Source organism: Manis javanica, chromosome X (assembly GCF_040802235.1).
Source record: "Manis javanica isolate MJ-LG chromosome X, MJ_LKY, whole genome shotgun sequence".
NCBI classification, from domain to species: Eukaryota; Metazoa; Chordata; class Mammalia; order Pholidota; family Manidae; genus Manis; species Manis javanica.
Genome location: NC_133174.1, coordinates 41,023,472 through 41,050,125, shown reverse-complemented (window position 1 = coordinate 41,050,125; position 26,654 = coordinate 41,023,472). Strand labels below are relative to the sequence as shown.

Here is a 26,654-nt window from a genome sequence, read left to right as displayed (position 1 = left end):
GGAACCTTCATTGATTTCCAACCTGAAGAAGTCCACATCTACTCGTCCTTACTGTAGGGAGTCCTATCAACCCTTTCCTCCCGGTCCTCAAGCCCTCACTCCCTTCTCCGCCCCCGTTCAGCAGGAAGCAGCCAGAGAGTAAGCAACGTCCACAACCCCATAGAGGAGAAAGGGGGGAATGAAGGGCCCCCACCAGTAAGATGGCAAACTTCCGGCTTCTCTTTGGGGTCCTCAGTTCCCGCTATCGCCACCTGAAGCCCAATCACCTCTCGCCCCCCTCCCAATCCCAGCACCTAGCCAACAGCCACCAGCCCCGTAGAAGTGACACCTCAATCAATTCATGCCCCTTCCTATATAACCCAGCACCTTTCCCTAATAAAGCGGAATTCTCCGGTGAATTGCTGCTGTGTGTCGCTCCTTTCCTTTCAGAACCTCTAAATCCTGATGAGTCTTCTTTGCCACTAGAAGCAGTCCTCCCACCCATCTGAAATTAACCTGACTTTGCCTGAGGAGACTGCAATGGCCTTCCCTGAGATACCTTAACTTTGTGAGGCACTGATGATTCCCCTCAGGACCTACCTTCCACTATTCTTTGCTTCTAGATCTACAATTAGGCTCAAGTCTCATCTGGGCCCACACAGTGAGGTACGGAGTGTGACCCATGAGGAGGTGCACTACACACCAGAAGAACTGCACGACTGGTCTGATTTATACCAACAGAAGTCTGGGACATGCATGTGGAAGTGGATATTAAGAGTGTGGGATAATAGAAAGAACAAGTTGGATCAGGTCAAATTTATCAGTATGTGCAGACTAAGCAAATTCAAACATGGACCGAAACGGGGCCTGTACTGAATGCAGTTGAAATGCCAGAACTGCTTTAGTGTACTATAGAGAAAAGAGAAAGGTGTCCACAGGCTTAAGGAGATTGGATTGTCACAGTGGATTTATCATGTAAGACTTGCTCACCCACACTAGGAGGACACAGAAGACACACCTGTCACAACTGTGACAAATAAATTTGCGAGCGGGCCCTCCTTTTGAGAAATAGCTTTTGGCTTGCCCATAGGGCCTTGATTTATTTGCTCACTGAATTAATATTAGTCAGGGGAGGAAAAGAAACTTAACAAGGATTCCCTTAGTAACCGTAAGTGATCACAGAAGAACCCAATGCAGAATCCTTGCCCCATGGTGTGGAAATGTAGCAAATGGTTGGGACCCACTCATAATGGTGCACAAATCCTTGTGATCAAGGCCCAGCCTATAGATGGTGTGAGGCCAGAAGCAGCCCCTGGAGCACTGAGCCTGGGTCTTCCCAGAGTCATGTTACTTGAGAGTGTGGCCCAAGGTGGGTGGCAAACTCTAAGGCTAAATACTGGCACAAAATTGATAGTTAACAAGTACTGTAAGGGGAGGTTGAAAATAACTTTGAAGAGAGGGTTCAAGAGAGCATGGAGCTGTGAAAGAGGTATGACCTCAGGTCACATGTGACAACCCTACACCCTTGGCCCTGGGTGGCAGCTCTGACCTCTCCACCCTGGAACTAAGTAGGCATTTGGCCATCTGGAACTAAGAAGGTGATGGCCTGTCCCTCCCCACTATCCTGGCTTGGGCCATCTGCAGCTGTGTGGAGTCATTCATCTCTTTTCTTGAAGGATAACACATGTTCACAGCCAAATAGCTTTGCCAGGCTATCTCCTATCTGTAGAATCCCAGATAGTGGACAGCCTTCCTTCATCTTTTTCCCATCTCTGTCCTTTTCAGTTTAAGTTGTCAGTTTAACCATCTCATTTCTACTGAGATGGCTGACTGGAACCACAAGTCATACATCTAATCTCTTTAGCAATGGTTGTTCGGCCACACACTTGGGTGTTCTTTCCGTAGTACATCTCATTTTTTGCAATATGTATAGGCTGTGAATTTTCCAAACCTTCAAGTTCTGCTTCCTTTTTGCTAACAGTTCCTTCTTCAATGTATCTCTTTCCTCTCACATTTTACCATAAGCAGCAAGGAGAACCCAGTCTATGCCTGTAAAACTTCACTTAGAAATCTCCTTAAATATCCAAGTTTCTCACTTACAAGTTCTACTTTCCACCTAAGAGACACAATTCAGTCAAGTTCTCTGCCCCTTTATAATAAGGATCACCTTTCCTCCAGTTTCCAGTGACATGTTCCTCACTTCTATCTGAGACCTCACCAAGCGCACCTTTAACACTCATATTTCTATCAACAGACTCTTCAAGGCAATCTAGCCTTTTTCTGTCAAGCACCTCAAAAACCTTTCTAGCCTCTACCCATTGCCCAATGCTGAATCCACTCCCATGTATTCTTAGATATTTGTTAAAGCAGGACCCCACTTCCTAATACCAAAATCTATATTCATACCCTATGGTTGTTGTAACAAAGTACCACTAACTAGGTGGCTCAAAACAATAGAAATGTCCATGCATCAAGGTATCCATAGGGCCATGCTCTCTTTGAAGGTTCTAGGGAAGGAACTATCCCATGCTTCTCTCATAGCTTCCAGTGGCCTCAGGCAATTCTTGATTTAATGGATGCATCATTCCAGTCATATGGCCATCTTTCCCTTGTGTGTTTCCACATTGTCTTCTCTCTATATGTGTCTGTCTCTGTGTCTAGATTTCCTTTATAGGACACCAATCATACTGGATTAGGACCCACCCTAAATGACCTCATTTTAGCTTGAATATTTCTGTGATGACACTACTTCCAAAAAAAGGTCACATTCTGAGGTACTAAGAGTTAGGACTTCAATGTATTTTATTTGAAGGATGCAAATTTACCAACAATAGGCTCCTTGAAGATTCATAAGATGTCTGTGCTTACCCACTGACAGCAGGTGACTGTAGTTCTCCAGCATCACGTCCTGGTACAGGCTTCTCTGAGTAGAGTCCAGTTGCTGCCACTCCTCCCTGCTGAAGTCCACAGTCACATCCTCAAATGACACTGAAACCTGTAACAACACAATCCTGTTGAAGGTTACATGGTCAGCCCTGGGGGATGGGGAGAAGATAGGTAGGAAATAGTTTTTAATGATTTTTTTTACCATAATATACCATATAGTATGCCTATTAAATACCTATATAAAATGTTGTATAGAATACAAACACCTAATTATAAATCTTTGCTCTCCATTGTGTACAAAATTTAGTCAGTCTTTAATTTTTCAAAATAATAATTTTGTACAGGATTTGACCTTGATCCTATTTTTTTGCTCATTTTAACAGGAAATTTATATCCTAGAACTTTTAGAAGAAAGCATGTACACTTTTTTTTAAACTTTACATAGGTCTCTCTACTGTTGCTGCAATTTATTCTTCAAAAATATGGCCATTTTCTCTTTTCATTGCTCACTTTTAATTTAATTCCATAGTGGTCAGAAACTATACTCTGTATGATTTCAACATATGGTCTATCTAGGGGAATGTTTTATGTGTCCCTGGAAAATGACATATATTCATCTATTGATAGGTGTAGTGTTTTATAATATATAAATCAAGTTGGCTGATTGTTGTTGAAATTTTCTTTCACCACACTTATTTGTCTTCTATTTGTTCTACCAATTTTTTGTCAATTTTTTGGTAAAAACTGACAAGATGTTCAAGCTTATATGGCCATGCAAAAGACCTAGAAAAGCCAAAGCAAGGTATAGCATGGAGGACTTATACTACATCATGTTACGACTTATTATAAAGCTACAATAAGTCAGACAGTGTGGTATTGATGTAAATACAGGCAGATATATCAGTGGAACAGAAGAGAGAGTACAGAAACAGGTCCATACCCATAAGGACAACTGTTTTTTGACTAAGTGATACAAAGGGGGAAAGGAAAGTGTTCAAAAACTGTACTGGAACAAATAGATATAAATTTTGGAGGAAAAAAAACATTTTTTTTTCAAAGTGTCATTGATTTACAATCTTATGTTGGTTTCAAATGGAAAAAACAAATCTTCACCCATACCTTACACCATACACAAAAGTTAAAAAATATTAAGTTCCAGTATGACTGAATTATTTTATCAGACCAGCCCCATACAGATAACAACTATACTCTGAAAAAAATGTAAAAAAAACAACTATCTGAAGATACTGAAGAGCAATCAAAATCAGGCATTTATAAGAATAGAGTTGACACTTAGAAGATAGGCTGACAAAGGATGTGTTTATCATATTTACAGCTCTTAGTCAGTGCCCAGTGAATGCCATGCAGGGTAGCTAAAATTCCAACAGAAAACCATCAGTCTTATTCACTTGATGAATCAAAGAGGAATTCTGCATTCATCATGACCACTGGGAAGTCAAGGGAGAATCCAGAGAGCAGCTACCAAATTCTGGTTATGAGCTCTGCCTAAATCCGTGGTTGACTACAAAAATGAACTAAAATTTGAGCTACCACACACCACACAGGAGATAGTTTCCAGTTTGAGTCCAGCCAAGTTAAGTGCTCACAAAACAAAAAAGCAGCAATCTTCAGGGGAACTAAACAGAACACAAACTCTCTGCAATATGATTCACAACAATCAACATACAATCCAAAATAATCAACATATAAAGAAACCAAAAGGTGTCAAGAGAAACAGAAGAGGTTCACAGAAGAACTTCAATAGAAGAGAAAATACAATCAGAAACTGACCCTGAGATAACTCAAAGGCTAAAATTGGCTGAAAAAGATTTGAAAGCAGTTATCTATTTTCAAGAACATAAGGGAAAATATGTGCATAATGAGTGAATAATAGGATAGCTCAACCAAGAAATAGAAACTAAAATATAAGCAACTACGCTATTATAAAAAATTATACACCAATAAATTTGACCACCTAGAATATATGGATAATTCCTAGAAACATACAACCTACCGAGACTGAATCATGAAGAAACAGTAATTCTGAACAGACTGATTACTAGTAAGGAGATTGAATCAGTAATCAAAAACCACCCAACAAACAAAATTCCAGGATCAGACAGCTTCACTGATGAATTCTACCAAACATTCAAAGAATTAATACTAATCCTTCTCAAACTCTACTGAGAATTAGAATAGGAAGGAACACTTTGAAACTTATTTTATAAGGCCAGCATTACCCTGATAGCAAACCCAGACAAGGAGGCCACAAGAAAATTAAATGTCTATATCCCTGATGAATGTAGATGTAAAAATCCTCAACAAAATATTAACAAACTGAATTCAACACTACATTAAAAGTATCATTCACCACGATCATGTGAGATTTATTCCAGGAATGCAAAAATGGCTCAACATCCACAAATCAATGTGATGTACCACATGAACAAAATGAAGAAAAAAATCACATAATCATCTCAATATATGCAAAAAATAATTTGATAAAATTGAACATCTATTTGTGATAAAGATGCTCAACAAAGTGGGTATAGAGGGAAGATATTTCAACATAATAAAGGCATTTATGACAAGCCCATAGTTAACATACTCACTAGTGAAAAGTTGAAAGTTTTTCCTCTAAGATCAGGAACAAAAAGGATGCCCCCTGGTGCCACTTTTATTCAACATAGCATTGAAAGTCCTAGACAGAGCAATTATGCAAGAAAAAGAAGTACAAGACATCCAAATTGGAAAGAAAGAAGTAAAACTGTCACTACTTACACATCATACTATATATAGAAAACCCTAATGACTACACCAAAAAAACTGTTAGAACTAAGAAATAAATTCAGTAAAGTTGCAGGATACAAAATCAATACAAAAGAATGCATTTCTATACATTCACAATGAACTATCAGGAAGAGAAATTAAGAAAACAATCCTGGAATTCTGGGAAGATGGCAGAGTAGAGAGAGCCTGATTCTACCTTCTCCCACCTAAACACAGAGCATTTCACCCTACTGAAGAATGGAGATCAACATGAACACCTTATATACAAAGAGGGACAGAAAGATCACATTAAAAAAAGGCAGGAGAGACAGAGACTGGGTAACCCTGGGTCTCCATGCCCAGCACAGCAACCAGCAGAGAAGAGTGGGAGAAGTACTGCTGAGAGAGCCAGGCATGGACTCCCTGCCCTGAGACACTAGAAAAACTCTTGCAGTTTAAAATGCAACTAGACCATAAGTGAAAGAACCCACGTTTCAGAACCAAACATTGGCTACTCAGCAAGAAAACCACTGGAGGCAACCCAGGATCAGAGGAGTCAGATAGCATCATTCTTTGTTTGCCTTCTTCACACCTTAGTGCAGCTTAAAGCAGGATCTGGACACACACGCCAATCTCAGACTTGTCTAGGCAGCCCCCAACCCCTGCCATACCCTGGAGATCCAGCAGTCCTGTCTTGTTGCCCACTGTCATCCACTGGGCCAGCCCCCATCAGCAGGACCAGAAAGTTCCCCAGACCACAGGGAGGGTGTACAAACCTGTGGGCCAGTGCCACTGAGGCAACTCCTCAGAGTCATGTATCCGCTGCTTGGGAATGCTCATGTGGGGCCTTACTTTGGCTGCCAGTGGGACCTACAGGAGGCCACAACATTGGAATTCCCCAGAACAGCCCACAGTGCACAGGGGCTACAGGCAATTGTGCATGTGGGGTCTGACTCCAGCCACCAAAAGGACCCAGTGAGCACTGACATGGGAGCCCAGAGAGCATACTGGTTTATGGGTGAGGATGGACTCCGCTGATGCCAATTCAAGAGTTACCAGGAGTACACCCTTCACCCTCTGTTGGCCTGCCACCCTCCCCCCAACCAGCACAGAACCCACAGGTGTCTACCCAGGAGCCCCTCCAACATGCTCCCAAAATCATGCCCCTGGGACATGCCCTGGGAGCACCAGAACCAGGAAAAGCCTGTCCCACACTCACCTGGCCTCCAGCTTGCAATAACCACGAGGCACACCCAGTGTACCCAGGGGACCCTTCTACACAAGGCCAATCCTTCAATTATGATGCGTCCTGGTGTGGACCTCCTTTGGTTCATCTTGTTATTTGGAGTTTAAAAGTGAGCCCTTTTAACTAATTCATAGGCCCAAGCACAGAAAGTCATACAAAATAAGGAGACAGGAATATGCTCAAAATGACAGCACAAGAAAAAAACCCAGAAAGAGAAACTAAATGAAACAAAGTTAACCAATCTACCTAATAAAGAGTTTAAAGCAATGCTTATAAAGATGCTCACCGGACTTGAGAAAATAATAGCAGAATTTAAGGTGGACTTTAACAAAGAGATAGAAGATCTAAAAAAGAACCGATTAGAGATGAAGAATCCAGCAGATGAAATAAAAATTACACTGGAGGGAATGAACAACAGACTAGAGGATGTAGAAGAATGTGTCAGTGACTTGGAAGATAGAGTAATGTAAAACACTCAAACTGAAGAGCAGAAGAAAGACAAAAGAAATGAGAATAGGGTAAGAGAGCTCTGGGACAACATCAAATGTCCTAACATACACATCATAGGAGTCCTAGAAGGAGAAGAGTAAGAGAAAGGAGTAAAAAAATTACTTGAAGACATAATAGCTGAAAACTTCCCTAACCACAGTTTACTAGGTCCAGAAAGCACAAAGAGCTCCAAATAACAAGATGAACCAAAGGAAGACCACACTAGGACACATTATAATTACTACGGCAAAGATCAAAGACAAAGAGAGAATCTTAAAAACAGTAAGAGGAAAGAAACAAGTGATGTATAGGGAAACCTCATAAAGTTAACAGCTGATTTTTCAGCAGAAACTCTATAGGCCAGAAGGGAATTCCTAACCTTACAACCAAAGGAACTAGGAAAAGAACAAACAAAGCCCAAAGTTAGTCGAAGGAGGGGCATAGTAAAGATCAGAGTGGAAATAAATAAAATAGAGAATAAGAAAACAATAGAAAAAACCAAGAAAATCAAGACACCTGGTTGTTTGAGAAGATAAACAAAATAGATAAACCCCTAATCAGACTTAATTGAGAAAAAAAGAGAGGATACAGGTAAACAAACCAGAAATGAAAACAGAAAAATTATAACCAACACCACATAAATTCAAAGAATTATTAGAGAATTCTACAAAAAATTATATGCCAATACATTAGACAACCTAGAAGAAATGGGCAAGTTTCTAAGAACTTACAACCTTCCAAGACTGACCCAAGAAGAAACAGAAAATCTGAACAGACCAATTATTAGTAATGAAATTGAACTGGCAATAAAAAAACTCTCAACAAATAAAAGTTCATATCCAGATGGCTTCATGGGTGAATTCTACCAAACATTTAGATATGAGCTAATACCTATCCTTCTTAAGTATTCCAAAAAATAAGAGGAGGAAATATTTTCAAACTCATTCTACAAGGCCAGTAGTACACTAATACCAAAACCTGTCAAAGACACTACAAAGGCAGAAAAGCATAGACCAACATCCCTGAAGAATATAGATGCAAAAATCCTCAACAAAATATTAGCAAACTGAACTAAAAAATACATCAAAAGGATCATCCATTACAACCAAGTGGAGTTTATTCCAGGAATGCAAGGATGGTACAATATTTGTAAATCAATGTGATACCAGCATTAACAAAAGGAAGGATAAAAACTATGATCATCTCAACAGATGCTGAAAAAACATTTGATAAAATTCACCATCCATTCATGCTAAAAACCCTCAACAAAGTGGACATAGAGGCAACATACCTCAACATAATAAAGGCCATATATAACAAATCCATAGCTAACACCATACTCAGTGACACAAAGCTGAAAGCTGTTTCTGTACAATCAGGAACAAGACAAGGAGGCCCACTCTCCCCACTTTTATTCAACATAGTACTCAAAGTCCTAGCCATGACAATCAGACAAGATAAAGAAATAAAAGGCATCCAGATTGGTAAGGAAGAAATAAAACTGTCACTATTTGTAGATGACATGATAATATATATAGAAAATCCTAAAGATTCCACCAAAAATATTAGAATAATTGGATTCAGCAAAGTTGCAGGATACAAAATTAATACACAGGAATCTGTCACATTCCTATATACTGGCAATGAACTAGAAGAACAAGAAATCAGGAAAACAATTCCATTTATAATTACATCAAAAAGATTAAAATACTTAGGAATAAACCTAACCAAGGAGGTGAAAGATCTGCACTCTGAAAACTATAAGACACTGATCAAAGAAATTGAAGAAGACACAAATAAACAGAAATCTATCCTATGCTCATGGATAGGAAGAATTAATATTGTCAAAATGACCATACTGCCCAAAGAAATTTACAGATTCAATGCAATACCTATCAAAATACCAACAGCATTTTTCAATGAACTAGAGTAAATAATCCTAAAATTTATGTGGAACCACATAAAGACCCAAAAGCCAAAGCAATCCTGAGAAAAAAGAACAAAGCTGGGGGTATCATGCTTCCTGAATTCAATCTATACTATAAAGTTACAGTGATTAAAAAGTATGGTACTGGCACAAGGACAGACACATAGATCAATGGAATAGGATAAGGAGCCCAGAAATAAACCTATGTATATATGGTTAATTAATAATGAGAAAGGAGTCCTGAATATACAGTGGGGAAAGACAGTCTCTTTATTAAATGGTGTTGGGAAAACCAGACAGCTACATGTAAGAGAATGAAAGTATACTATATTACATCATACACAAAAATAAACTCTAAATGGATTAAAGACCTAAAAGTTAGACACAAAACCATAAAACTCTTAGATGAAAACATAGGCAAGAATCTCATGAACATCAACATGAGTAATTTTTTATCTGGGTATGTCTCTTTGGGCAAGGGAAACAAACAAAAGCAAAAATAAACAAGTGGGACTACATCAAACTAAAAATCTCCTGCACAGCAAAGGAAACCCTTAACAAGACAAAAAGGCAACCTACTGTATAGGAGAATATATTTGTAAATGATATATCCAATGAGGGGTTAATATACAAAATATATAAAGAATTCATACAACTCAACATCAAAAAACAAATAATCCAATTAAAAAATGGGTGGAGGACTTGAATCAACATTTTTCCAAAGAAGACATACAGATGGCTAACAGACACATGAAGAGACATCACTAATCATCAGGGAAATGAAAATCTAAACCACAATGAGGTATCACTTCATACCAGAATGGCTATAATCAACAAGACATGAAATAACAAGTGTTGGCGAGTATGTGGAGGAAAGGGAACCCTCCTACACTGCTGGTGGGAATGGAAATTGGTCCAGGCACTGTGGAAAACAATATGGAGGTTTCTTAACAACCTAAAAATAGAAATACCATACAACCCAGCAATTCCATTTCCAGGAATTTACCCAAAGAAAACAAAATCACTAATTCAAAAAGATACAGGAACACCTATGTTCATTTTGCAGCATTATTTACAATGGCCATGATACAGAAGCAACCCAAGTGCCCATCAACAGATTAATGGATAAAGAAGATGTGGTACATATACACATGATATATTACTCTGCCATAAAAAAGGAAGGAAATCTTGCCATTTGTGACAATGTGGATGGACACACAGGGTATCATGCTACACAAGGTAAGTCAGATAGAGAAAGACAAATGCCTTATGATTTCTCTTACATGTAGAATCTAAAAAAACAAAACAAACAAATAGACACATAGATACTGACAACAGACTGTTGGTAACCATAGGGAGGGAGTGGGGGAATGGGTGAGATAGGTGAAGGGGAGAAAGAAATACAGAGCTCAAATCACAAAATAAATTAGTCATAAGAATGGAAGTACAACACAGAGAATATAACCAATATTATAGTATCTTTGTATGGCAACAGGGTAAGTACACTTACCGTGGCAAGCATTTAGTACTCTGTATAATTATCATATCACTATGTTGTACATCTGAAAACAATATAATATTGTATATCAACTATATTCCAATAAAAAAATAACACAATCGCATTTACAATTGCATAAAAAAAGAATAAAATGTACTTAGGAATAAATTTAACTGAGGTGGTGAAAGACCTGTATACCAAAAACTTTAAGACACTAATGAAAGAACTTGAAGAAAACACAAATAACTGGAAAGATTCTCTCTCTCTCTCTCTCTCTCTCTCTCTCACACACACACACACACACACACACACACACACACACACACACACTAGAATACTACTCAGCCAGAAAAAGAAGAAAATCTTGCCATTTGCAATACCATGGATGGAACTTCAGGGCATTATGCTCAGTGAAATGAGTCAGAAAAAGACAAATGCTGTATGGTCCCACCTTTATGTGGACTCCAACAAAAAGAAAAAACCAAAACCAAGCTTATAGATACAGAGAACAGCTGGTGGTTGCCAGAGGTGGGGATGGGTAGTGGGTGAAATAGGTGAAGGGGTCAAAAGGTACAAACTTCCAGTTACAAAACAAGTAAGTCCTGGGATGTAATGTATAGCACGGTTACTATAGTTAATAATACAGTATTGCCTGTTTGAATGTTGGCTGAGATAGTAAATCTTAAAAGTTCTCATCACAAGGAAAAACATTTTGTAACTATGTAATGGTAACAGATGTTAACTAGACTTATTGTGGTAATCATTTTTTAATATATACAAATATATATTTGTATATATTACATCATCTTGTAAAACTGAAACTAATATAATGTTATGTCAATTTTACACTCAATTAAAAAAAACTGAATAGTCTAGAACAGAAAAATACAATCTGTGACTAAAAAGTTCACTGGATGGGCTTAACAGCAGAATGGCAATAACAAAAGAAAGACCTAATGAATATAAAGACAGACCAACAGAAATTACCCAGTCTAAAAGGTACAGAGAAAAATTTTGAGAAAAAAAGGACAGAGTTTCAGGGATGGATAAGACAAAATCAAAAAGATTTAACATATACATAATTTAGGCCCCAGAAGGAGAAAGGAAAGGGGCAGAAGAGATCTTTTTAAAAATGAGGAGAAACTCCCCAAATCTTGTGATAGACATAAAATGTACAGATTCAAGAAATCTGGCAAGCCCCAAGCAGGATGCATCCACAGAAAACCATACCTACACATACAGTCAAGAAAGCCAAAGAACAAAAGAGTTTGAAAGCAGCCAGAAAAAAAAAAACCCAAAAAACAAAAAAATGACATATTACACAGTGCAGGTAAAATTGTAATATTTCCAGAATATCTCATCTGGCTTTAGTACATTTGCATATCAATAGGCATTCAGAGGTGGAAAGAACTATGGCTTTACTGAATTTGCATGATTCCTCAGGGGTGGAGAGAAGTTCATCTCCATATCAATGAGTAATTACCTGGGCAACTGAGGGCTTATCTGTACCTGAGAGTTGAGGGGGAGGGGTGGTTTTGCTTCTGCTGGAGCAGGAAAGAGAGAAATGGCCCTGGACTGCAGTTTGTAAGCAATAAATGGATTTTTAACTCTATTTCTCCCTTTGACTGATTTCAGTTTTTAGAGGTATTTTGCCCCGGGATTTCCTTTCCCCGGACTTACAACACAGAAAAAGTAATTCAAATGACCATGTACTGCTCAACAGAAAAAAATGGAGGTCAAACTAAAGTTGAATGATACTTTAAAACACTGAAGAAAATAAGTGTTATCTGGCTGACAAAGTTACATGTTCCTCAATTAGGTCTCAAAGCCTAGGAATAATTCCTCATGGCTTGGCTCCACCCTGTGGGTTCTTGGTCTCACTCTGAGTCATGTTTCTTTTTCCATGAAAGGTAGCAGAAGAGTTTTCTCAGCCTGATTCCCTCCAGTAGAATTTTGGGGGTCTAACATATTTCCATTTTTGTATTGTCTCTATCCTTTTCAGTCTAAGGTGGTAGTGTTTCGGCCGATAACATTTGCTCTACAATTTTATGGGCTGTCTGTGAAACTCATTGGATTTACTCCCTCAGACAAAAGCTGCATCCATAAATCTCTTTGCAATGGGCTGTTCTCTATCTTGAACTCCTGTTGAGAGGGCTGAGGGACAACTCTCCAAAGCTTCCTCTTGTTTGAGAAGATCTATGAAGTACATCTAATCTTTTCAAGGGAGTTTTATGTGGCTGAATGATCTGATCCTCTGATCTTTCTGAAGTCTTAACAAAAGGTTGCACAGATACATCTTTTGCTTAATTTCTAGATTATGTTTTCCTGATAATCCTTCAAACCCATGTGGGTGAAATTGTAATATGTCCAGAATATCTCATCTGGCTTTAGTGTATCTGCGTATCAACAAGCATTCAGGGGTGGAGCGAAGTATTACTTTAGTGCTTTTGCATATCAATAGGCATTCCTCAGGGGTGGAGAGCCGATTATCTCCCTATCAGTGGGCAATTACCTGGGCAACAGAGGGCTTATCTGAACCTGAGAGGTTAGGGGAAATGCTGGTTTTGCTTCTGCCTGACCAGGAAAGACAGACAGCCCCGGACTGCAGTTTGCAAGCAATAAACGGATTTTAAACTTTATTTCTCCCTTTGACTGATTTCGGTTTTAGAGGTATTTTGCCCCAGGATTTCCTCTCTCCAGACTTACAAGCCATTTCTTAATCTTAGCATCTTGTGCTATCAGCAAAGGCTAATAATTTTCAAAATTATAAAGCCCTGGTTCCTTTGGTTTAACAGTCTTGCCCTCAATTTAGTTATTTCCTTTCACATATCACTGTAAGTAGTAAGAAGACTAGGTACCTTCAACACTCTGCTTGGAAATATTAAATCAATCACCAACTTCATTAAGCACAGGCTCTACTTTCCACATAACTGCAGATGACAGTGTTGTTAAGTTTTAATCACATAGGATCCTCCAGCTTCCAAAACATATTCTTCACTTTCTTTGAGCCCTCAGCAGCAGTATTTTTAAAGACTAAATTGCTACTAATAGTCTGTTCAAGCAATTTAGTATTTATCTAATATGCTGCTTAAAATCATTCCAGCTTTGACACAAAACTCAGTCTGAAAGATATTCTGTAAGTCTGGGGAGAGGAAATCCCAGAGCAAAATATCTCTAAAAACTGAAATCAGTAAAAGAGAGAAATAAAGTTTAAAATACATTTATTGCTTACAAACTACAGTCTGGGGCGTTCTCTCGGATTTCCTGCTCCAGCAGAAGCAAAACCCATCCTCCCCCTCAAGTCTCAGGTACAGATAAGCCCTCAGTTGCCCAGGTAATTACCCACTGATATGGAGATGAACTTCTCTCCACCCCTGAGGATATGCAAATGCACTAAAGCCATACTTCTTTCCACCATCTGAACACCTATTGATATGCAGATGTACTAAAGCCAGATGAGATTATCTGGAAATATTACAATTTTGCCCACAGGCCACCCCTCCAGAAATCTTGCTCAAAATTTACTCATTCCCCCTCTTCCGACCAAACTAATGATATACAATAGCACAACAGCAATAAAATCATGACAATCCTCAAGCTAGAGGATTCATCCTATGCAGATTAAGTAAATGTACTTTACAGCACAATCTCTTACTGAGCACAAAATGTTTCTACACTTGTCTACTCATTCCTAACAACCATGCTAGATTGCTCACAAAAATTTACCGAACATTAGACAGAGTCAAGCCTCTTCATTAAGCATTTTTTTCTTGACAACAGCAACACAATCATGATAATTCTCAAGCCAGAGGATTAAGCTAGATTCAAAGTCCCACACAGATTAAGTCCAAAGCTAGTACATTTCAGCCATCATGTGGCAGCTGCAGCCGGGGTGCACATCCAGGACATAAGCACTGTAGAAGCAAATAACTGATTTTGGGTGGGGCCACGTTGCTGTTATTCCAGGACTACACAGGAGGCCAGCTTCCAGGCCTTTTCCCCAAGGTGCCAGAAGAGCCAGCCATTGCTGGTCCATGTGCTGAAATGTCCACGGCCATGTCCACTTTTTAAAACATTTTTGATTAAGGTATTATTGATATACACTCTTACAAAGGTTTCACATGAAAAAACAATGTGATTACTACATTTACCCATATTTTCAAGTCCTCACCCATACCCCATTGCAGTCACTGTCCATCAGTGTAGTAAGATGCCACAGATTCACTATTTGCCTTCTCTGTGCTACACTGTTTTCCCCGTGACCCCTCATACCATGAATATTTTTATGCTGGGTTTGATGAAGAGTGGACAGTCTCAGAGGAGTAATATGATAGGTCAAGGAGTTAAGAGGTATGTGCAGTAAACTGGGAGAACTCAGCAAGGCCCGTTTGTTAGGATTCTCCTTGGTGTCCCTTTGTCTTCAGAGTTAACAGTGCTCCTTTCCTCCTATATAGGGAAGGCACCTCTCACATGAGGGTTTTATGACCTGCATGGCGTGCGGGGTGGGAGGTGGTATCAGAGTGACCTTCCTGCTTCTGCTGTTTTCTCAAACTCCTTCAGCTTAAAATATTCAATATGTCAAGGTGCCATATTTGGGGGTAGCTTGTTCTGAACCCTATCACCAGTCTTTGTTAAAAATAAAGGCATTCATACTATTTACAATAGCCAAGAAATGGAAGCAACCTAAGTGTCCATCAGTAGATGAATGGATAAAGAAGATGTGGTACATATACACAATGGAATATTATTCAGCCATAAGAGGAAAACAAATCCTACCATTTCCAACACCATGGATAGAGTTAGAGGGTATTATGCTCAGTGAAATAAGCCAGGTGGAGAAAGACAAGTACCAAATGACTTCACTCTTATGTGGAGCATAAGAACAAAACAAAAACTGAAGGAACAAAACAGCAGCAGACTCACAGAACCCAAGAATGGACTAACAGTTGCCAAAGGGAAAGGGACTAGAGGGGTTGGGTGGAAAGGGAGACAGGTGGAGAATAAGGGGCATTATGATTAGCACACATAATGTGTGTGGGAGTCACAGGGAAGGCAGTATAGGACAGAGAAGACAAGCAGTGATTCTACAGCATCTTACTACCCTGATGGACAAAGACTGTAATGGGGTATGTGGCGGATACTTGATATTGGGGGGAATCTAGTAACCACAGTTGGTCATGTAATTGTATATTAATGATACCAAAATAAAATAAAATAAAATAACCACCCCCCCCCAAAAAATAGTGGTTCAAAATCTCTCCTTAACCCTTGCAGAATAAATGATACCAACCCCACCTTAGGAACACAGCATATAAGCTTAAATTTGCTGGCCCAAGCTATTGTGGACAGTTGTGTAGCTCTGGACTTCCTCCTATCTAGTCAGGGAGGCATCTGTGCCACAGCCAACAACACACCTTGCTGCACTTGGATATGCACCACAGGCCAAGGAGAACAGTCAGTCACTAAACTTGAGGAAGAAGCTATTTGGCTTTCTGACATTGATATGAATGGTCAATGGGACATGTTCTCCTAGGCCGAATATAGGATCCTGGCTTTGAGGTATATCACAAGGATTATTAATTGTTCTGTTTATAAATTTATGCCTTGCAGTTGGGGATGCATCCTGCCCAGAGTCTTAAATGCTACTATACAGCCAGTCTTGACAAATGATTCAGTAACACACCTGAGAACAACTATACCTCCACTGGCTCTGTGCACAGAGGCAGCCAGCTCTGAGCTGACAAATTCACACATGGAGATCATATCTGGACTGACAATGGCACAGACCTGGGCATTTCCCCATTGCCTTATTTCCAGACATAGTTGTTCAAGGACAACTTTATAAGGGTCCTGACAATGTTGAATTCTACCTGAGTCCTGAAAACAGCACACTTATGAAATCTTTCCATCCTATCGCATTCTTGAAAATGACTTACTGCAAAGAATACCCTTCCCCATGTGACTTAGGTCAGACTTGTTGACTCTTTCTCATGACCCTCAGAAGACCCCTGGGTTTACTGTGACAAAGCCAAACACAGACCTTTATCCTTCTGCTGAATCTGCTAAAAGGCCAAACGCAAATCCTCAATTGCCCATTCATTGTCCCACAAATGATTAACAGAGATTAGAAATTTGTCCCCACTTAAACTAGCTAAACACCAAGATAAACATTTTCTTTCAGCTGGCTGAGACTTCCCCTGAATACAGAAACAATCCCACCTATAAACTACCCCACTATAACTTGTCTATGCCTCCCTATGAGAGTAAAAGGCAAAACTACCCAGCTGAGACAGTCTGACCTTCAGATTTGGAGTGCTTTCCCCATTGAAATAGCCTTAATAAAATCAATTTCCTCTCTTGTTCAGTTTTGTTTTTAGCAGTTAAAGACTATCAGCTGACTGAGAGGCCACAATGGAGGCACTCTCAACCTCTGTTCCAACTGCTGTGGTGGCCCACCAACTGTAAACACTTTCTTCCAGGGGGCAAGCAAGATTGTACTCTTTGTGTGGAAGCCAAATATTAACTTGACTCCCCCCTGCCACCGAAAATGGTGATTTGCACCTTAGGGGTAGTCATAAGTGACCTGAAATGTTTATGGTGGGGACCAATGCCTCACATAGCCTTTAAATGACTCTGGAGCTCTCTCCAAAAGAAAGCTACCCTTGGTTTTTAGAAGGAGCTCCCTTGGAGGGATAAATGACTTGTTAAATATATGTACCCTGAGGGCAGTTATTCATATGATAGGAATCACTGAATTAGAATAAGTGGTAGGAAATTTGTCCCTGATTTTAGCCTCGAAAGGCATTCTAGTCAGCCTCAGCATACTGCCCAGGGTTGTTACAGATGATGAAATTGCCCTATCAGCAGAATCTGTGCAATTGATAATTCTTCCTGCTGTACTTAGTTAGTGTCTCAGGCCAAGTGAAAAGGTCAAAATAGAAACTTAAGGAGGAAAACACCTGGCTTTGTAAGGAAACCTTGATGGCTTATGGGATTTGTTCAGTTGGTTGAGTCTGAAACCCTGGAGGTCATGATTGAGCAAAATACTGCAGATTGGCCCCAGTCTGCCACTTGGAGTCTTGTTGATCATAGTTTTAATTAAGTGCTACATGAGACAAACTGAACAGATTTGGCCCTAGCCTCTGTCAGTCAGATTAATGAGAGAAGCCAATGGAGTAGTGTACCTGTAGGAAAATTTGCAGAAGGCAAGATGGTGTAGGAACAAGGGGTGGGTATGGTTGGGAGACAATTCTCCATGGGTCTGTCACATTTCTGCACATCTTGTGATCACAAGCGCTAACTGCTCTTTCTTCTGGACTATCTTTTCAAGGATGTTTGTAGAGCAAACAGCCTTGGAACATTCTGTGCCTCCCTCCAGAGCAAAGGACAAGTATGCTTACTGCTCGTTATATAAAAGAGCCAGATAATCTAAGCAATCCATTGTGTGTGCAGGTGTCACCTGGCCCTCTTTATGTCACCCTGTAGGAATTGGGACTCTGAGAACTGGAGCAAATGTTAAGACCCTGGCTTCCATTGGCATGAGTATTAAAGTTCTTTTCCTCTAATGCAGGAGTCTCGTGTCTTCTGCCAGGATCCAGGCCACTGTGGCAGGCTCATCTGTCAACTTGCAAATGGATAAAATCTCATACCCTTCCCAGTTCTTGACGGAGACATAGGAACAAAATGCAATGTGTGGACCTCATTTGGATTCTAATCTGAAGTAACCAACTTGGAAAAAAACACTTGGCTGAGCTGTCTTAAAATTTTGTGTAATGTGTTGGCAGATCTCAATGAAAAAGTTAAAAAAAAAAAAGAAAAACAATACAGAAATGAAGTCTTTAACATTTCCTGCCAAAACAGCAGAGGACAAACAGATGATTATGATCAGTAAACAAAGTAAAGTGGAAATGAAGAAAGACTTTAAAACACAAACGAGGAAAGATGACAGAAATATGGAAGAGAGGAAGTTCAATATATACATATACTTTGTATCCTTAAAGAATTAACAAAAGCAAATTGAAGAGACACACCCTCAAATACAGAATTCAAGGAAAACTTACAGTAAATGAAAGAACTCTAAAAAGAGCAGTATACAAAACTTGTTATTACACTGGAAAGTTAACAGACACTTTTAAAAATTAGAATAATAATTATATTTTATAAAGTTAATGTTATAAAGGTAAGCACTTAAAGAATTTGACCCTCCAAATTACTAGAAGAACCACAAAACAAAACAAAATAGAGCAAGAGGCATGAAAGGTGTAAAAAAGAAGCATTAAAACTAGAAAGCATAATAGAAAATACATCCTTCACATATTGTATAGAAAAAAAGCACAAAGATGCAGACTGACGGTAAAAAGGATGAGCAAAGGTATTTTAGAAAATGGCAGCAGAAGGGAAGCAAGGTCTCCATTTTACTATCAAAATCACAGTACAATTCTGGGACAAAAGAACTGAACAAGACAAAGGAAGACACTTTATAAAGACAAAAGACTCAATCCAAAATGAAGAATTCCAGATGTCATTAATCAACCCCTTGCTTCAGTGGCAATCCCTATGGTGAGTTTTGGGAAAGAACTGGAAGCATGGGATGCTCAACTTTGATACTTTTGAAAATCAAGAATGGATGTTCAATTTTATCAAATAACTTTTCTCCTATGATATGTTAATACAGTGAATTATATATAGATTTTGTAATACTGAACCACATGCTGAGAACGAACACCTTTTTAAGGAACTGCTGGATTCTGTTTGGTAATATTTCATTTACAATTGCTTTATCACTATTCACAAGAGTGACTGATTTGTAATTTCTGTTCTCTTTGTCAGTCTTTTGTACCAAAATATTAAACAACAAGTATGAGACCCTTGGGAAGGCAGGATTCTGGAAAGGATGTACAGCAGGAACTGCAGCTTAGAGCCTAAGGGAAATTGAGGGCTTGAGGTTGGGGGAGAGGGCCAGCTTAACTAAGACTCCCAGGACTTTTAGAGAGTAAGGGGTACAGCCCTATAACACAGGGGGAGGGTGTAGGAGAAGCAAACCCCTCACCCCAGTTTGAGGATGCAAGTTCCTGGCCCAACACACAACCAACAACAGGAAAAGACATTAAACATACAAAGAGCAGCAGGTTTTGTCTATGAGCTTATAGGAATTACTTACCTGGTGAAACACCATGGCTGGAAATGGATTGGGGGTCATAGGAGAATTTTTTTGAGATGGAAAATATTACTCTATGGTATATGCTCTGGAAAGGTACCAGCACAAAGCAGAAAAGGTGATGATATGGGAAGGAGAGGAGATACCAGAGGAGAGGAAAGGGGTTCAATGGAGAGTTCATTTCTAACAGGAAGGTAAGTTCATGGGTATAAGAAAGGAATAAATAAAGGCATTCAAATCTATCATTTTCCCTCTACCTGCAAGTTTTGCTTTGCTGCATGAACTTTAAAATGTGCTGCTTGAAGTTTACCTCTGTTATGGACTGAATGTTTGTGTCTCCCTGAAATTCTTAAGTTGAAGCCCTAACCCCCAATGAGATGATGTATGGGGATGGGGCTTTTGGGAGGTATTAGGGTTGTATGAGGTCATGCAGACAGGGACCTTCATATAACTGCCCTTGTAAGAAGAAACACCAGAGAGCTTGCTCACTCTCTACAATCCTCCTCCGTATGCACACAAACGAGATCATGTGAACGCAACAGGGAGATGGCGGCTGCCTACAAGCTAGGAAGAGGGTCCTCATCAGAACCTGACCAGGTAGGCATCCGGATCTCAGACTTCCAGCCTCCAGAACTGTGAGAAGATAAATTTCTATGGCTTAAGTTACCCAGTATAAGGTATTTTGTTATGGAAGCTTGGGCTAACTAAGACAACCTCTATATATTTTGTAAGACTGTTTTCTCTTTAAAACATACTCATGTAAACTATTTTAATGTTTGTAGATATGATTTATTTGTGCTGGCTTTTTACTTTCTATTTTTAATTGAGTTCTCTGTGGTTATAGAATATTATAATCCATATTATAGCAAAGCTTTAGATCATTTTTCCTTGCTTGATCAAGGGTACATTAAAATGGCTAATGGTAGAATTAACTATTTCTGCTACTTTTAATTTTACAAAGTTTAAGGATATATCATTAGGTAGAAGTGTGTTGATAACTTTTATAATTCTCTGTATTTAACAGTTTGAACCACCTACCTTCATCCCTTGTGATGTCTTTCACCTTCCATTCCCTCTGTTCTGATATTAAAAATGCAGTCCTGGTTTCTATTGGTTCTTCTCTGCCAAGTCTATTATTTTCTATCCCTTTATTTTCATATTTTCTAGGCCTCTGAATTTTAAGTGTAATTCATGCTTATAAAATAATGTTGGACCTTGCACAGTGTTGGGTTTTTTCCCATCTAATCTGAGAATCTTTTTCTTTTATGTATGATTTTAACCTACTTATAATATATAATTACTATAACACTACAAACAATTTCTGCTTTTTAAATATTTTTTTGGTTTCTTTTAATCTCCTTGACAAATCAAATTGTTGGTCTTTCCCCACATAATGCTGATCATGTGAAAACTACCCATTCCCTTTTTATTCTTCTGCTCACTTATTAAAGCATAAGACCCTAACTATATGCATGTATCTCTAACAAGGCCTATCAATATCTACAATATATATTTTATATGTATATACTCAATATCTATATATCCACAACCTATCTATAGATACATAGATATATTCAATATATACTCTACTGAACAAGAGTAAGAGAATCACAGGATTCTTTGTTTCCCTTTACATTCATTCCCAACTACCTCTTGTGTGTGAATTGTAATTTTAGTTCTAATTTGTAATGATATATATTCATATACATTTGCATTGTATTTTTTTCATTTAGGTAATAGAAACAAAAACTGATGTCAAAAATATATTTGACAAAAATATTAACATGATAATGGGAAATGCAAAGATTACTTGAAAAAATACAGACACACTATGTTCTTTAGCAGGAAACCTGAATTATCATTAAGAGAAAAATGGCCCTATCTTAAAATATAAATTTAATGTAAGCTCATTGACAACAGCAAAAGGACTGTTTTTAAATTTGGTTAGTCAATTATAAATTATGTATGTAAATTAAACTAATCAAGAAAATAGTAAATTTCTGGGAAAAGAAGGGTAATCAGACACTTAGCCCTACCATCTATTAGAAAAATTATAAATATAGAGGAATTAGAATCATAAAGATTATGACTATTAGATCAATGAAACAGAATAAGGTCCATAAATACACTCAGAGTTATAAATTGGAATGTATATATATATATATGCTAATGTAGGATTACATGTTACTGGACAAATTATAGATTTTTCAATAAATGGTGTTGGACAGATGAGTAGACATCTTGAAGAAAATGAAGATGGATCCATAGCTAAGGCTTTACAACAACCAAAAATCCAGATAGTCACAAAAAGTCACTAAAAACTGGAAGTACCATATTTATATATATGTCATATATAGCTGATCAATGGGAAAGGGCTTTCTAGTTATGACACAAAACTTGGAGGACATAAAAAAATTGATAAACAGAATTATACGAAATACATGGAGAAAATGCCAAATTTTTCACTTTAAAGACGAATGAAAAACTGAGGAAATATATCTGGGCCTCAGAAAAAAGACAAATAGCCACTGGCCTTAATAGATAAATAGCAACAACTTAATTGAAAAATGGGCAATGGAAATTTAAAAACATCTCAGGAAAAATAATATAAATGGATCTTTAAACACAATCACATATATTCAACCTCAGCCATAAGAGAAATGCAAATTAAATCTGTACTGAGATACCATGTTTTAACCCATCAGCTGGGTCAAAAAGAAAAAACAAATACGACAAGACACTGTGCTACCATGGATATGGTGAAAACAGGCACTTTTAAACAACTAATATAACCCACAAGGAAGGCCATTTGCTGTATCTATCAAAAATGAAAAGGTATATATCGTTTGTCCTAAGAATTCCATGTGCAGAAATGTCTCTTTAAACATATTCCCTCTTGTGTTAACTGAATATGTGTATGGATTTTCAAAGTATTGTTTGTAATAGTTAAAGATTGGAAATACCTTAAATGTCTATTAACAGGGGACTGGTCATATTTTCATACATCGATACAATGGAATAAAACGTAGCCCTCTCAAAGAATGAGGTTAATCCATTAAATCTACTAACATTGAATAATCACCAAGATTCACTGTTAAATGAGAAAACCAAGTGTTGGAAGTTTAAAAATGGATATGACAGTGTGTGTGTGTGTGTGTGTGTGTGTGTGTGTGTGTGTGTGTGTGTGTGTGTGTAAAGGGTATATGGGAGGAGACTGGGGTCAAAATTAGAACATATATTTTTTTCCTTTTCAAAAGATTTTTTATTGTGAAATATAATATTCACACAAAAAATATATGAAACATAAATATCTGACTTACTCAAGGCAAATATCTACCTAATTCCCACCCCAGTACAGAAATAGCATGTTGCCAGCTTCTTGGCCAGAAGCCTTCCTCATGCCTCATTCCCTACCCCCTATTCAAGGAAACCACTACTATGCTTCTGATAGTAAGCACTTCCTTGCTTTGCTTTTCTAGTTTTACCACCTAACCATATACCTGTACAGTACAGTTCTGTTTTTCCGGTCTTAAAACTTTATAGAAACTGAAACAATACAAATTCTTTTGTGTCTGGCTTCTTACACTCAGTATTATGCTCAATTTATTTATCCATACTACTATCAGTGGACCTTTAAGTTATTTCTGGATTCTGACTGATACAGGTAATGCTACAGTAAACATGTACACATGTGTTCTGGTACATCAGCCAAGGATTTCTGTTGGGCATTTTCCTAGAATTATTTCCTCAGATGTTCTACATATGTTTTGATGAAGGCTAAAATGTATTCCAAAAAGATTGTGTCAATTCACACTCTCACTAGCAGCATATGAGCTGCTCATATGGCTCCTCATCCTTGCAAACACTTGTCATTGTCAGTCTTCTTAACTTTAACCATCCTGGTGGGAGGGTGGTGCTATTATATTGTGGTTTAAACTTTGCATTTCCCTGATGACTAAGGAGATTGAGCACCTTCTCAGCTGTTTATTAGCCATTTTAATATCTTCTTTTGTTACCCCTCAGTTCAAATAAGGTCTCTGACTACTGGGTCATCTGCTTTTTCTTATTGTTTTTATTGTTCTTTATATATTCTGGGTATAAGCCCTCTATTGTCTGTCTTTTCCCACTCTGCGGCTTGTGATTTTCTTCTTAGTGGAAGTGAACCATAAAAGTCAGGACAGTAGTTCTCTTTGGGAGTAGGGGAATTCTGTAATGCTGACTAGGGATACTTTCTAGACTTACATAGAGAAAAGTCACTGAGCTGTACATGCCTGTATTGTAGATTTTTTGGTATGTAATATTCACAATAAAAACATTTTTAAAAGATAGGCTTGATCTATGACCCATTAACTCTACCCCTATGCATTCAGTTAAGAAAAGGGAATAAACATGTACATAAGGAGACATGAACAAAATTTTCATGGCAGCACTGTTTATAATTTGTATTCTATTTCACTAAAAGACTTAAAATTAGAAAAACTTGATATGAATTTGTTTAGTAGGCTACCTTTTGTAAAATAAAAAGGAGAAAATAAGAATGAGTCCTTGGCAGCTTTTATTTGCATACAGAAACCCCGATTATACAGACAAAACTAACTAACCTGGTCATACATACTAGAGAGAAGTAAGCAGATAAGAGAAAGACGCTAAGAGAATTTAGACTATACAGTTTTTATATTTTTGAATTTTATATATTTTTATATTTATTTTTGAGCCATGTGCCTATATTATTATTCAAAAATTAGATTTAAAAAACTATTACTAATATCCTTAGAACTATAAGATTCTGCATCCATGAAACAAAAACAGCATGCTATTAAAAGGAAATATTCTGAAAACAAAAAGAGCTATTAAAAACAAAAAATAAATAACAGCATTAATGAGATACAAAAGAAGATTTAGAAGACAAAGTTTTTAAAAAACTACTAGAGCTCATAAACAGAGAACAGACCGGTGGCTGCCATAAGAGAATGGGGTGGGAGGATGCGCACAATAGGGAAAGGGGACAAAGAGGTAGAAACTTCCAATTATAAAATAAATTAGTCATGGGGATGGAAGTCCAGCATAGGGAATATAGTCAATAAGAATATACTTCTTTGTATGTTGACAGATGGTGAACTACACTTAATGTGGTGAACATTTAATAATGTATATAATGTCTAATCACTATGTTGGACAGCTGAAGCCAATATAATATTGTATTCAACTATATTCCAATAAAAAATCAAAAAAAAATTTTAGGAGGCGGAGCCAAGATGGCGGCGTGAGCAGAGCAGTGGAAATCTCCTCCCAAAAACACATAGAGCTATGAAAATATAACAAAGAAAAATCTTCCTAAAATAGAGACCACAGGACACAGGACAACATCCAGAACACATCCACACCTGCAAGAACCCAGCGCCTTGCGAAGGGGGTAAGATACAAGCCCAGGCCCGGAGGGACCCGAGCGCCCCTCGCCCCAGCTCCCGGTGGGTGGAAAGAAACCGGAGCCGTTTTTTTTTTTTTTTTTTTTTGGTGAGTGCTTTTTGGAAGCCTTAAAGGGACAGGGACCCCATTGCTAGGGAGGCAGGGTGGCGGGACCAGTGAGCGGGTGCCTGGGACCGGCGCATGAGGACAAAAAAAAAAAAATCAAGTGTATTTTCCTTTTTTTTTTTTTTTCCTGTCCCCTCTCTAATTGTTGCTGTTGTTGTTTTGGTTTGGAGAGTGCTTTTTGGAAGTCTTAAAGGGGCAGGACAGGTCACTTAGACCAGAGGCAGGGAATCTGGGGATCTCTGGGCACTCTAACCCCCTGGGCAGCAGGGAGCACAGAGGTCCCTTACGGAGATAAATAGCCTCCCGGCCGCTCCCTCTCCAACAGGGAACCACCATTTTGGAGGAGCAGCCCCAGGGAGGCCACACCCACAGCAACAGTGGAGATAAACCCCATAGCAACCGGGCAGGAAGCAGAAGCCCTGTCTGCACACAGCTGCTCAGCACAAGCAACTAGAGGTCGCTATTCTCTCAGGTGAGGAAGGCCACAAACCAACAAGAAGGGAAGCTCTTCCAGTGGACACTTGTACCAGCTCTGCAAACTATCTCCATCACCATGAAAAGACAAAACTACAGGAAGACAAAGATCACAGAGACAACACCTGAGGAGACAGACCTAATCAGTACTCCTGAAAAAGAATTCAAAATAAAAATCATGAACATGCTGACAGAGATGCAGAGAAAAATGCAAGAGCAATGGGATGAGATGCAGAGAAAAATGCAAGAGCAGTGGGATGAAGTCTGGAGAGAGATCACAGATGTCAGAAAGGAGATCACAGAAGTGAAACAATACCTGGAAGGATTTATAAGCAGAATGGATAAGATGCAAGAGGCCATTGAAGGAACAGAAGCCAGAGAAAAGGAACGTATAGAAGCTGACATAGAGAGAGATAAAAGGATCTCGAGGAATGAAACAACACAAAGAGAACTATGTGACCAAGCCAAAAGGAATAATATTCGTATTATAGGGATACCAGAAGAAGAAGAAAGAGGAAAAGGGATAGAAAGTCTCGTTGAAGAAATAATTGCTGAAAACTTCCCCAAACTGGGGGAGGAAATAATCGAACACACCATGGAATTACACAGAACCCCCAACAGAAAGGATCCAAGGAGAACAACACCAAGACACATAGTAATTAAAATGGCAAGGATCAAGGACAAGGAAAGAGTTTTA

General features: G+C 38.4%; 1 protein-coding gene across 1 annotated transcript in view; it reads right to left on the bottom strand.

Annotated features, from left to right (window-relative positions):
- Positions 1-26,654, bottom strand: part of ZNF81 (zinc finger protein 81) — a 108,257-nt gene that overhangs the window by 42,200 nt on the left and 39,403 nt on the right. Inside the window, exon 2 of the mRNA XM_036996377.2 lies at positions 2,848-2,974. Coding sequence (XP_036852272.1) covers positions 2,848-2,974 — 127 coding nt within the window. The remainder of the gene's footprint in view (positions 1-2,847; positions 2,975-26,654) is intronic.